The sequence below is a fragment of the Cyrtonyx montezumae genome, unplaced genomic scaffold, assembly GCF_038088225.1.
Source record: "Cyrtonyx montezumae isolate F1298 unplaced genomic scaffold, pur_monq_1.0 scaffold_22, whole genome shotgun sequence".
Classification (NCBI taxonomy): Eukaryota; Metazoa; Chordata; class Aves; order Galliformes; family Odontophoridae; genus Cyrtonyx; species Cyrtonyx montezumae.
The window spans coordinates 5,211,121-5,224,804 of NW_027071959.1; the positions used below are offsets into that span (position 1 = coordinate 5,211,121).

The 13,684-nt window shown below is 51.1% G+C and overlaps 1 protein-coding gene across 4 annotated transcripts in view; it reads left to right on the top strand.

Moving 5' to 3' along the window:
* The first annotated feature begins 972 nt into the window (after positions 1 to 972).
* Positions 973 to 13,684, top strand: part of APLP2 (amyloid beta precursor like protein 2) — a 38,819-nt gene continuing 26,107 nt past the window's right edge. For 2 of the 4 annotated variants that reach the window (XM_065738543.1, XM_065738544.1), the window contains exon 1: positions 973 to 1,085. In XM_065738543.1, the coding sequence (XP_065594615.1) occupies positions 1,002 to 1,085 (84 nt within the window). In that variant the 5' untranslated portion in view covers positions 973 to 1,001. The remainder of the gene's footprint in view (positions 1,086 to 13,684) is intronic. The other 2 variants (XM_065738545.1, XM_065738546.1) reach the window with 2 other exon arrangements.

The window sequence follows — 13,684 nt, forward strand, 5'->3', positions numbered from 1 at the left end:
ATCAAACCTTCCCACACCACAAATTAACAGGCCCTATTTTCTGGCAGCCTGCTTGATATCTGCAGAATGTGCTAGCTCAGAGGGGTTATGAATATTCGATATTCACTGAGCGCTATGCAAATATTAAGTACTGAAATTATATTAATTTATAGGGAGCTTTCAATGCTGTATAAATTCAACCAGGGATGGAAGTGTGTGCCCAGATTTGTAACCAGCTTGTACTTCTTGGCCCTGGGACAGAGAGAAATGCTTCCTTTCATTTAGAAAGGGGCCAAGCTGAATCTGAGTATCCTCAGTTATTTACTCCTGTATTCACACTGAATATTTACATGAGGATGTATCAGTGTTCAGAAAGAACTCATTGATCCCTTTCTCCAATTGAAGTTGGCCAAGTTGAGGGAGTTAGCAGTAAAAGAGATGTAAAGATCGCCCGATGCAGTCAAAAAGAGGCCGAAATAAGCGACTTGTGCCCCAAGCAGCTGCTCGAGTTGAAGCTGGGCCGCTTACAGATCCGTCGTCCGGATCTGGCCCCGTGCGCAGCGCGGCCTTCAGCCGCTGCAGGGCCCGGCGCTGGGGGGGGGGCACGCAGCGCATCACGTACCGCTCACAGCGGTGTGGGCAGCGCAGGGCGGCCTGCCGCTCGTTCCCCGCGTGTGAGGGGAAGCCTGGCGTCTGCCTCCCGCGCACCGGGCCCTCTTCCTCGAGCTCCCCGCGGGCGGCACCGCTCGGACACCGCGTCCCCGCGGCCGCCATTTCCCGCAGCTCCACGGGAGAACGCGTCCCCGTGGGCGGGACCTCCGCCTCGCGGCTCCTCCTCCCATTGGCCGAGAGCGGCGAGGAGGGCGTGGCCCTCGCCCGACCTCCGTCACTGTGCGGAGTCCCGCCCCCTCCGCGCTCCCATTGGCCGAGGGGCGGGGCCTGGCGAGGCGGCTCCCGTCGCGCCGCGCAGGGGGCGCGGGGGCCGCAGTAGCGTTTGGGCGGCGGCGGTGGCGGCGGCAGCGATGGACTCTGCGCGGCGCTTCCCGCTCCTGCTGCTGCTGCTGGGCTCGGCCGGCCCCGCCGTCACGCTGGCCGGGTACATCGAGGTAGGAGCGCCCGTGTTCCGCTCGGCTGCTGGGGCCGCGCCCTCGCGTGGTCCGGTGGGGGCTCGGGGTGGGAGTTGGGGGGAGGGGGCGGCCGCGTTTGGCCGAGCGTCCCCCGCCTCGGATCCGCGGGGCCGGGCGTTGCCTCGCGGCGATCCGTCGCCGTCCTCCAGCCCACCGTGGGGGGGTACGCGGTGTGCCGGCGGCCCTGGGCGCGGCCGCTATATCCCGAGCGCCGGGTCGCGCACGGGGCGGTTCGCGTCGCGTTCGCCGCTCTGAGCGCGGTTACCCGGAGCCGCCGTTATGCCGTTACGGTGGCTGCGGGCGCTGCCCGGTGCCGCGCTGGGGTCACTCGGGGTCCCCCGGCGGTGGCTGCGTCCATCCGATGCCGTGCACCTGTTGAGGTGCTCCCCCGGCTGTAGCTCGCGTCCTCTGTCACATCCGACCCGCGCTCTGGGAGCCGTTGTGCTCGCGTTAGGAAAAGCCAACCTCCTCCTCTGGGAGCGGACGCGGTCCTCTTCTTATTCTGAGACCGGAGAAGCGGAGCTCAGCGTTCAGCCCCGGCCGCGGGGTCAGCGGGGGCTTTGGCAGCCCTGAGCCCTGCGGGGGGAGCGTGCCGTCCACGCAGCGGGGTTGACCTGGCCCCCGTCCTGCCTCGCTGCTCATCCCAGGCTCGCCCTGCTCCCACGCTGTTTTGGGGTTACGCGGTGCTCGGCCGTTCCCGCAGCACCATCTGCATCCTGCAGGCGTGACAGCCACCTCGATCTGCTGGCACAAAATGTCAGTTGTCACATTCTACTTCTTGTTGTTTTTTGGCTGCCTTCTCCACCGTTGTCCTGTCGGAGGGACCTGCAGGTCTCTCCCGCTGCCAAATTTTCTCCGGAATCGTGGCTGGCTGCAGAGCTTGGGCAGTGAAATGGTGGCTGTTGTTTTTATCAGCGGGTAATAGTGATGAAAAATACGGGATTGGTTTATCTTATTTTTAATAACGATGACATTTGAGAGCCTTCCAGAATGAAGGAAAGCACACAGCAGTGGCTGCGTTTATCAGTTCGGTGGAATTGGCAATGTCCCATTAGGTGGATTTTCTTTTCCTTGATTATCTTAGCGAGCAGTCCCTGTCCCTGGAACACCCACTAATCCGCTTAGCCACTACAATTTGTTTTTCTTTCTCCCCTGCACGGAGGAAGAGGAGCAGCAGGCTTATTTACTTATTTATTACTGGCATCTGAGCCTTTGAGTAGGGCGTTCCCCAGGGCTCCTGGCTGGTGTCAGCCCTCCTTTCACATGGTGCTGCTGGCAGATAACCTCTGACAGCCTCCGTGCAAATGAATTGGGACACACGAGCTCAGAGGGCGCCAGAATCGTGGTTTCATCTTTGTGGGGTAACGTGTCCTGGGGCTGTGCCTGAATTTGGGGGCTGCTGCGTTCTGCTTGTGAGATCTGAGAGAACTTCCAATAGGGCACAGATGCCAGCTGAGAAGAGAAAATAAATCCATTCTAATTTGATCTCTCTTCCAATGATAAACTGCTTGCGCCGCGTCCCCAGGGCCTTTAAAGATGCAAAGTTTCTTTTTTATCACTTGACCTTTGTGTGCAATCGAATCTGAGGCGATGCAGACTCGATGCTGCTTTTGGTTTTCTCTTTAATAGCGTTTGGTTTTAGTGGTCCCCTTCCCAAGCTGTCCCGAGTGCTTCTGGGACTGCCTGCTTCAGGGAACAGAGGTTTGGGGTGGGGACGACGCTTCAGGGTCACGCTGCTGGTGTTGCTGCTGTGTTTGTGTGCCGTGCTTAAATTCTCACTAACGAAAATATCAGTCTTGTGCCATTTCTGCAGACCTTAGGGACTTGTAATTGCTTGCTGCATTGAACAAAGAACTCCACCTAGGGGAAATTTCCACTTCTGTGTTCAGGTCCTGAGGAGAAGCAGCTCAGGAAAATTCCAGTCCTGAGCGTGGCCTTTGCTTTCAGTTCCCAAAGCTTCTCTTCCCAGGAAGCGTTAGGAAAAATGCTGTAGTGTGAAAGCAGCTATTGGCAGTGCCTCATCCGAGCCCCTGCAAACCCTCTGCTGAAGAAGAGATGTGTGCAAGGAAGCAGAGGTGGATGCCTGCTGTGGGAGGCTCTGGGTTGCACTGCCTTGTGCTGCTCCGTGGAGGTGAGCTCTGTGCTTTGCAGCTCTCTCAAGCCTCACCTGCGGGGGCATCATATGTGCAACCTGTTAAGTGTTAATTAGGCATTAATACCTCTCTACCTTGGGTTGGACTTGTTAACATCCATTGCACTGTGAGAGCTGCTCGGGATCCAGGTGGCTTTGGCTGTGTTTGGGCTTTGTTACTGCACTTTGCACCTTCCCCAGAGCTGCGTAGTGCAGGAGGAAGCAGTTCGGGTCTGTGGGTCTGTTTGTGCACGTGCTGCTTCTCTCTCGATGTTGCTGGTAAAAATTTGGCCCTTGCATTGTTCCATTGCACGTGTCTTTGGGAGGCGTGAGGACTCAGTCTTGTAAACAGAAGTTATTTTGACTGCAGCATCTCTTGTACAACTGTGCTTAAACCACAACCCTGTTCTCCAGTTGGGAACGTGGGGTGTAAGCTCTCCCCCACCATTCCTTTCATGCTGGGACAAGATGGGCTCTACATCTGTGCTCTTTGGCATCTCTCACTCTTCTTGTGGACTGCTTCAGGTTGTGTAAATCGATGTTGTCCTTCAGCTGTTTGCTCTCGTGCTGCTTATGTGTAAAACAGTGTTGTTGATGTTTATTTTAGTTATTATTTAGTTCATGTCGTCAGCACCTCTGAACCATTGTTAATTTAAGATGGCGTTGGCTCTTAATGCAATGGCCATAAACCATTCGGGTGAGGCTTCTGCTTCAGAGCTGTCCTTCTCTCCAAAAGTGTTATGTGAACCTGTAATGGTTTTTCCTGTTGCAGGTTTCACCCTGCGTGGAGCTTTTGAGGCACACTGCCTATGTACATTTTGCATTTCCACTTCTGAATTCCCATTTTCAGCACTTTCCTGTAGGTGCCATTAAATCTCAGGCCTGTGACAGCTTTGAGGGAAGTCTCCAAGTAACTCTTCCACGTATATATTGTCATATAATATATATGGTCAATATGTATTATCTGCCTTGTTCAGGAGATCTGATGGCTTTGTGCTGAGTGGTCCCTGGGATGAGGCAGGCTGCAAGCTGGGTGCTGGAGGTTAGGGTTTGGGATCTCAGGGAAAGCAGCTTGTGGTTCTTATTTTATTGCACTTGTCGTTTATGAATTCCTGCAGAGGGAAATGAGGAAATCCTTGTGAAGTTCTTGCACGTGGATAACAATTTTTTTAGGTCGTTTGGCAGTAGGCTTGCTGTCCCCTCAGCTGGGACGAGTCCCTGTTCCTGTCCAAATTCCTGAAAAATCCCATAGAAAGGAGAGGACAGAAGTGCAGCTGACTTTGTGCCGTGGCTCTGCTGCTTGCTCTGCAGTCTCGGAGCTCATCTTTAACTTATCTTTTGTTTGCAAAACCTTCAACTTGAGACGAACCACTGTAATCCTGATCTGCAGCCGACAGCGAGCTAACCTTTCCAGCAGCAGAACTCAGCCAGGTGCCAGCTGAGCACCAGCACGCGCTGCTAAGCTGCTTACAGCCCAGCCTTACGGGGCTGCTTTGTGTCAGCAGCGGGGAGAATACTCTCCGTACTTTGGGGGCACTCGGGTGGGGCTGGTTTTGGGGGGCCATCCTTTGCTGCCTGTGGAGATGAGCGGTGCAGCACGCTGCCCTCTGCCCTGTGGGGCCCTGAGGATGCTGTGCTGTGCAGCTCTGGAGACGCAGTCGATAAGAGTTTGGCTTGGACGGCCTCGCTGCGTTTCGAGGCTAACTGAAAATCGTTATGAAATGATGACTTCGAGTTTTTCCGAGTCGTCAAACGCAAAGAGCTTCAAGAGTGCCTGCGTGGTTTAAATGCAAAGCAAAAAAAATAGATGAATAACAACATAGGTGATGGAGCTGGGCCTTTGCTGGGTGGCTCGGTGGGGCTCGGTGTGCCGTAGCAGCTGCTCTGTGCAGCGTGACTCATCATGTAGGTGGAGCTGTGCTGGGGGAGATAACCGTGCTGGGTGCTGGGATTCCAGGCTTTGGCTCTGTGACAGGGATGCATTTAGGTAATTTCATACGGTAAGCTCTCTAACAAAATTACAGCAGTCAGAAGTATGGCCTGATTCAGGTCAAGGACGTGGAGAGAGAGATGCACGCACAGCCAGAGATGACTGGGGCCGTGGTTCCTCCTGCCTGTAACAGAAGATTGCTGCTTAGTGAAGTTTCCATTTAAGAGTTGCTAATTATCATCATCTTCTTGCTGTCTCCTTGCTGCTCACATCCAGCAAGCTGACGGCCAGCTGCAGCAGAGACATCAAAGTAAGAGTAGTGTTTAACCTTGGAAGTGCCCTGACTCTGCTTTTGCAGCCCGTGACCGTTTGCTGCTGGGGTGGTATCTGTGAGGGTGAACTCCTTGGGATTCTCTGGGAGCTGTTCTCTGATAACTTGAAAACTGAGATGCTTGAATCAAAAGCCAAACGTTTGCATTTTTAATCTTTGGGCTTCCCTTTAAAGGCTTTTATGTTATTTTTAGCCCCAGCCAGAAGCCTCATCCCTTTTGTTTTGGATTTTGGGTTGACGAATCCCGCTAATTATTATGTCATTGCGAGGTGTGAAGTGACAGCAACGAAAAGAAAAATGTTGCCCGTGCCATCTGTCACCATAAACATCATGCACTCATGTTTGATTTCAAGCAGATTTGGAGTGTGTATTCACAACAGACGCCGAGCTCTGCTCGGATGTGTGGTGACCTCCAGCGTTAAGCTTTTAATCACCAAATTCCCTCTACGGTTTTGGACTTGGTGTGGCACATTGCTGGGTCTTAGCAGATTTTTTTTTTTAATTTATCTATGTTTAATCTTTTCCCATTCATAACAGGACTCATAACTTGCCAGAAGTGGTCCTAGAGCAGTCGCCCTGGGTTACACTAAGTCACTAATGCTGAGTGTTGGGTGTGGGCTGGCTGACTTCTCACCCCCGTCGTCTTACAGTAATTGTGGCCTGAAATAGAGAGGGGCAGATTTGCTTTAATCTGCTAAGTATTCCACTCAAAAGATTAAATGCAAAATGTTGATTCAAACCTGTGGTTTGAGTTCCCACTGAGTAGTGTATCAGTGTTCGAACGTGAATCTTTCCCTGCATAATTTATCAAAGCTCTCACTACTGAAGAAATTGAATTTGATGTCTGGATCGTTCGACGCAGCATTTAAAAACCCGAAAGAATGGAAAAGTGTTGAGGCCCGAGCTGAGCATGTTAGCCACGTAACAGCCTCGTCCAAAGAGGAACAAACACTGCAGAGTTCAGTGTTGTGTGTGCAGGGAAGAAGGGCAAGACGAGTGGTTGAGGGCACACGTTGTCATGAAAGGCAAGGAGTGCTCTGCAGCGGAGCGGGATGCTTGCAGCTCCCACTTGGACTCTTGGTGTAAGACTTAGTGCCTCTAACTAGTTGGAGCTGCAGGGTTTCAAATCACTTCCAGTGTCCTTCAGGAGAGCTTCATAGCCCCGCAGCTGGAAGCGTCGAGCAGTGAAGGTGTTGACTGGTTTGGGTTTGAAGCACGGAGCTTGGCTTGAAGAGCACCAACAGAAGCGTTGCACCCGTTGCCCCTCTGCTCCTCGTAAATGCTGGCTTGTTCCACTTGCATCAGTGCTTGCTCTGCAACAAAGCTGGGCAGTGTGTGGGTATTCTGTTCAGAGCAGCAGTCGCTTTCTCGGAAGCAATTTCCCAATAACAAAGGCAGGAGATGAATGGCCTGCCAGAGCACTGGCTTGTTGCAGCGCGATGCTTTGCGCTGCCCTGTCCCTGCGCTGTCTGCAGCTGGCTTTGTGCTCTGCATCACGGCCTGAGGTTTGCTGAGGTCCCTTTTACCTCGGGCAGAAGCAGCCACTGCACGGCCTCCTTTGCCTCACTGTCCTTGGATTTGATTTGACTTCTTGTGCTCCCTGTTACTGTCTTTAAAGATTTTTTGCAAGAAGTTAAATTGTTCTTCCTTGCTATGTAAGTGGTTGATAGCCTTATTTGTGCTGCTCCGTTATTGTACTCAATAGCCTGCGATTATTAAATCTATCTTGATGGTATAACTGAGGGCATAACCAAGATTTAGCTACAGCTGGCAGCAAAGTTAACCACATAAGAGAGGTTTAATGTGTGCAGCCATGTGTAGCTGCACTTTGAGACTTGAAGTTGTGTGCTTGGTGGTCGGTTGGTTAGCTGTTAGAGTAGGTCCTGCCGTGATGAGAACTGCCCTCAGTGGTCCCGAGGAAGAGGACTGTTGTTAGTGGTCCTGGCCCTTTCATTTGTAGGTATAACTGTCAAAGTACAGGTGACCTCTGATGGAGTCATGCAGCCAGTTAGTTAGTCCGTCCATCACTGCTGTCCTGCTTTTACAGTTGCTTTGCAGCCTCCACACGTGAGCTTTTTTCCTTGCCCGGTTTCCTCCTTTTAATCTGTTGTATACTTTAAATCAAATCCCGAAGCTCTCGGTGCAGGATTCACACAACCTTCTGAGTATCCCTGGCATCCTTAGCTCCTGCCACATTCATCCTGCACTGCTGGCTGGTTTAGCTGCAGGTGGTGTGCAGAGAGGCAGTCTGAAAGGCTGCTCAGGAGCGTGTTGGGGCCCCTCAAAGCTTTTTATATATCCATCCAAAATAAGGATATTAGAATGAGATGTTCCTGGCTCTCTGGTGCTATTACATCACCAAGCTGTAATTTCAACATGGCTCCTTCTCAAGTGCTGATTTCTTATGATGCGAGGCACCCGAGCACGTTCCATAGGGCTAATCCATTGCAGCAGTGTGCCAGGTTTTGCTGAGGCTGGTGTCTGCATTACAGCAAACCCTGTTGAGCCACGTCTGGAGTCAGCTAATGAAAAACAAAGCTGCCACTCCCTGGCGTGAGAACTTTGAGCAATGCTCTCATCCTTTGACTTTGAGAAAACTATTGGAGCTGCTCAGCCCATGGCTAGGAAAATGGTGAATGGCCTGTTACATCGATGCTGCCATCGATCTTCCCTCCCATCGCTCTGTAGTGGTGGGGCTTCTGTGTGAGGTCAGCATTTCCATTGCTATCTCTGTCTGCTTTGTACAGTCAAGGAAAGTAAAACTATTTTGTGACAGCACAGCACGGGTGGGTGCGCTCAGGTGTGCGTCACATTGGGCAGGAGCATCTGAGCAGGCAAAAATGTTTCTCAAAGCAAAAATCAGCAGTGCTTTTCTGCTAATAGCCCTTACCAAGTGGAAAAAATCACGAGTTGTTTGGAATCTGCATGTTCAGAGCAATCTGTCTTGCAGGTTTTCTTGCTGTTCCTGCAGCTGGAGGATGCGAAACCTTTAGGCCAAAGACAGCAGTGCTGTTGGGATGGCCGGGCTCTGTAAGGATTAAATAATATATTCCATAAAAACAAAGTAGTGCTGCCTTTCAGAGTCCTGAGGGGGAATTTCTATTCAGATGACAGAAGCCCTCGGTGTGTATTGCCTCTTGTTCCTGAAGGCACAACCAGATTGTTCTGCTGCTTCCCTTCCAAAGGGTGATTTCCCATGCTGCAGCAGAGTGGGCAGGTTTTGCTCTCAGGTGGGTAATAAGACTTGTGGCTTTAATGCTTTTGTGCTTCAGAGACCTCACTGCAGTGCTGTGCTCCTTGAAGGCTGGAGCAGCAGGAGCGTGCAGAGCCTTGCCATGCCTGCTGCCTTGTGTTGGTTCATAGCCCCTCAGTGTTGGCTGGAAATGGGGGAGAACTGCTCTGTTACACCTACCTTCAAAACCGGTAGAAAATGCTTAAGGAAACTTGTAGGAAATAGGGTAGCGGTGTACCACGAGCTCCTCCTCCCTGAAACCATGCAGAAGTTGCTAACAGATGTCCTGTTTTCCTCTGGTGTTTCCATGCAGTGCTGTTGGTGTCACGGAGCTCGTAGCACTGCGGTTCAGGTGTGCTTGTGCAATGCACAGTGTTGGTGAGCTCACAGGACAGCAGCCTCAGCCTACCTGGCGTTCTGTGCTAGCTTCTGCTGAACTAGTTTTACTTTCTGGATCAGCAGAATCAGTAAGGGATCTGGTCCTAGCCAGCTTTAGTCTGTGCTATAAATTACTCCTTAATTTTCTAATAGCATTAAGCAGTTGTTCTGAGTAGAGGCCTATCGCTTCCCTTAAAGGAGCTGTTTAATACATCCATTAGGGTTTCTATATGCTGGTTTAGCTACGACATGACGTGGTGACTATTAAACCCCAGCTGATAAATTAATGCTTCAGAAATAAAATGCTCCTGAATTAGTCAGGATTGCTTTTAAAGAGTAAAAGATGGAAATCCATTAAGCCATTACGAGGTCCTTCCATGGCTTTCTGTGACCCTGCTGCTGACAAAGCTCGAGGGGTGCTCAGCAGCCCTGCTGTGGGATCTCTCTCTTCTGATAGATGCTGAATTCAGTGGGTGAGCTCTGGGGGATGGGGGGGTACCGCCCTTTGAAAGAAGAAAGGGAGTGGTGAGATGGGGCTGAGTCCTGCTCGTGGTGCTGGGATGCGTCCTGGTAATGTTTGGCTGTTGTGCCATGAGCTCAGAAATAAACTTCCTCCATCGGACTCGTGTGCTGCCCCAGGCTGCCTTCCTGCTCTTAGACCTCTTTGCTCCTTTAGCACTTGCCTTTATTTATTTATAGGCTGCTTTAAAACCTCTGCTGCGTGCTTGCTTGTGCGTGACCAGTTGCCCGCGTTGGTGGAAGGAAGCTGGCAGCTTCTCCTTGGTTTGGTTGCTGTTTGCTGGGATCAAAAATAGCTGCAGTCCCAAAAACTGAAGGGCTGTTTTTTCTGTGGGAACGGGAGATGGGTTTTGCTGAGCGAATTCTTTGCCTTTTTCCTTTTTTTTTTTTCCAACCCTTAAGTGGTCGGATCTCTTCCTAACGAGCAACTGAACTGCAAACTCAACTCTGTTGAGCCTGGATCGGGGGATATCGTCAGTGAGAGCAGCACTGTGTTGTAGCTGTGGCTTTCCTGTTTTCGGAAGGTGTTGGTTAGCACAGCCTGGAATGCCACCACATAAAAACCTCTTGGTTTCCCCTTTCCCTGGCCAAGTTTTATCTGTATTCTTCGTATGTCAGAATTACCAACTCTGGTGATTTTCAGAAGATGTGAGTTAGGGAATGGAGTGCTGCAGTGTGGTGTGAGTGGTTCCTGAGTTCTTCCCGTGTTCACGTTGCCCACGTGCAGGACTTTCAGGTCCCAGGTTGGTGTTCTGCTGTGTTTCCAAACCATTGCAATCTGTGCACATGAACAGACAACTAAGGGGTGGTGTCTATAAGGGGGGGGTGAACGTGAGCTCAGGGTTGGCTGAAGGCAAAGCATGGCTGCACTGCATGCTTTCTACTCATTATCTTCCCTTTATCTCATACATATTTTTTCCCAGGTATTTTTCCCTAATGCTTCAAATTCTTGATGCTCTGTCGGAATAGGCTCTTCTGTTTCCCTCCTGCTCTTTTGGATGGTGGTGGTGCAGATCCAGCCACAATCTGTGCAGCCCCGTTATCTTATCGCGGCACATCGGGGCGGTGAGACGTGCGGTCAGGCTGAGAAACCACGGGTTCCTGCAGCACCCCACACACACAGCTTGTCACACAGCTCCCAGGGAGCTTTGCAGTCTGTAATACAGCATCCACGCAGGTCTTGAGCGTATCTCTGGAATGCTAAATCACTTTGAATCAGCTGTATAAGTGCTTCGGTTCTTTTGCCTGCTGGTAAATCCTTCTCTGTCTCCTTTCTTCCATTTTGGTCCTCGAGGAAGACGTGGGGGCAAGTGTGTGTCTGTGATAGGGGATGAGTTTTGGCCTAGCAGTTTGTTGCTTTTGCTTCAGCAATGGAAGGTTTTTGTAACACACAGGGAGGTACCGTTACAGAGTCTCTGTATCCTGATTACTGCAATATTCCCCAGCTATTATGTAGATAAAGAGCCTCGAGATGGGAAGGATTCATTATTGAACTGTGTGGAAAAGTTACTTAGGAAATAGCATGTCTCAGTGCTGCACTGTGCTGCTAACAGCCATAAATGTGGTTCTGCTTTCAGCCACGTGCTGTGTTTCCCAGTGGCTTTTCCTTCACTCGATTTTTAGTGCACGTGAAAAACATCATCTTGCATTCTTACCGGCAAGATGGCAAGCCATCCTGACTCCCTGTGGTTCAGACACCCAAATAACTCTCGTGGGAAGGCAGTGATTACTCTCACTGTGCAGGGCAGCGTGATGGCACAGACTGGAGCATGGAGGGGCTGAGGATTAGTCCAGGCTGAGCCTCTGATGCATGACTTTAAGTGCGTCACTTGACTTCGTGCCTTCATTTAGCCCTGCAGGAAATAGGTCTGACCTGTGTGTGCTGTGATGTGACTTAGGAGGGCTCCTGAGGTGCATTAAATAGCCCCGGGGCTGTGTTTTGCTGAAGCAGGGTGGCATTGGCACTGTGTGGTGGCAGGGGCACTGCTGGTGGTGGTGTGCTGCTGGTCCTTCTCTCCACCTCATGCTTTTGGGGTAGCTCTCAGCAAGCTGCTCTGGTCCGTGCTGTTGCACATAAGCTCTGGAAGCTTGGGGCCTGTCAGTGGACTGCTTAAAGGGCACAGTTCTGGGTACAGTAACATTTGTTCAGGGGACGTTTTGACTGAGTGGATCTGAACTTTGCCTCTCTGGGAGTAGAGAAGAGAATGCTGAAGGCAAGCACGTTACACAAGCAGCTTGGGAAACCTCGGATTGAAGCTTTGCTGAGTCTGCTCCCCACGACTAGCTGTGCACCAGCAGCCCGCAGTGCTGCTCTCCCTGTCTGCACTGTGCAGTCCCCCGGTGCAGATGTCTGATGGGCAGATTATCTGCCCAGTGACTCATGTAGGCTTGGTTTGTGGAGCATGATGGACTAGAGGAGAAGCAGGGAGATAATCTGCTGTGTAATTAGTGCACATTCCAAGGGCACAGGGGCTGCTTATGAGCCACAGGTACTGGGAAAACCCCTTCTGTCTGCAGAAGGGCAGAGAAAGGTGCAGGAGCAGTAAGAAAGCTCTGGGCTTCAGCTTCGTGTTGGTGTTTGTAGTGCTCTGGCTGCTGTCAGCACATCTGGAAGTACACGGGATGTTGTTACTGAACTTCCGAGCGTTCAAGGCTGAGTGCTGGCCATGCACAGGGTGGATCTAAATATAAACTGCACCGAGCCAGCAGTGCAGCTCCTGCATTGCTCTTTGGATTTTGGCTGCTGCACCACCAAAGTCGATAAAGGACGAGCAGATGAGAACACAGCCTCTTCCAGCAACTTAAAGGCTCAAAGACTGCTTTACTGAGATTTCTGCCTCCTAAATTCAACAGCAAACACGGGCTGGTATTATCAGCTCACACCAGATCTGCCTGCAGACAATAATTCTTCCTGTCTTGGAGTCCTGCCCATGTGCATTATTGTAATTATCAGCAATTTAAAAAAAAACTAAAGCAATAGAGCTAGGATGAGCTGCTAGTCTGTAGATTTACTGCCTGCTGTGTCAGACATTCATTAGCCTTCCCGGCTTCAAGCCACCTATCTGCTGAATAAAAGCAGGAAGGGAGGCTAGGGAAAACAAAGCGTGGAGCACCATTGGAAGCACGAGCTGAAAGCTCTGCTCGTGTTCAGGAGTTATTAATCCAAATACAGGGGAATCTTAAGTATTCTGTTTAGAAGTTCTTACATGTAAAATCCCTTTTGCCAACTTCCTTCTCTAATTGAAGCGTTGATTTCCTGAACCCTGGCTTGCCATAAACTGCTCATTAACAGGTGAGATTCGTGGCCCTGAGTGTGCAGTTGAAGGCTGAGCAGTGCACGGAGACCTGGGCTGGCTCTGCTCTGCTCCACGTGTTCTGCAAACCCATCAGGCTGCAGTGCTGCAGTTTGTGGCTGCTGCATCTCTTCTTCAGCTTTCCTTTTAATTTTACCAAGGACTGGCTTGCCCTATGGAAGGAGGAGTCCCCACATGTGCCCAGGGACAGCTGTGCTCAGGGTAGGCTGGGCCCAGAGCCCAGGAAGGGGCAGAGCAGGAAGGCTGATAAAGCAGCAGCACTCATGTCTGTGTCAGAGGAGCTATTTCCATTCCTCAGTGGCCTTGGGAAAGTTAAATGTATTTATCCTCTGTGTCTGCAGTGACTGTGCTGCATGAAAGGAGCTGCCATGCTGCCACCCATGTGCCACTGCTGCTAAGGAGGGTATTCTTCTCAGTGAAATCCAGAAGAAGCTTATTTTCTGTTTTTAAATTAAATAGAGATGAGGATTGTAATTTATCCAGGTAGGGTCTGTGCCAGACAGCACGTGCTGGAGGCACTTGGTTCGTGCTGCATGTGCATCATGGTGCAGGGAGCAAACAACAAAAGTAATGTTTCACAGTACAGTGTGGCACCTCTTGTCAGTGGAGCAGCAAATAGTCGTGCAATATTTAACCCCTCTGAGCAGGAAATCAGCTCTGACCTATGGACAGTCGTACAAAAGGCCGATTCTTGTGAGGCTGGGACGTCTCCAGCACGTGTCCCTGAGCTCTGCCCCACTCGG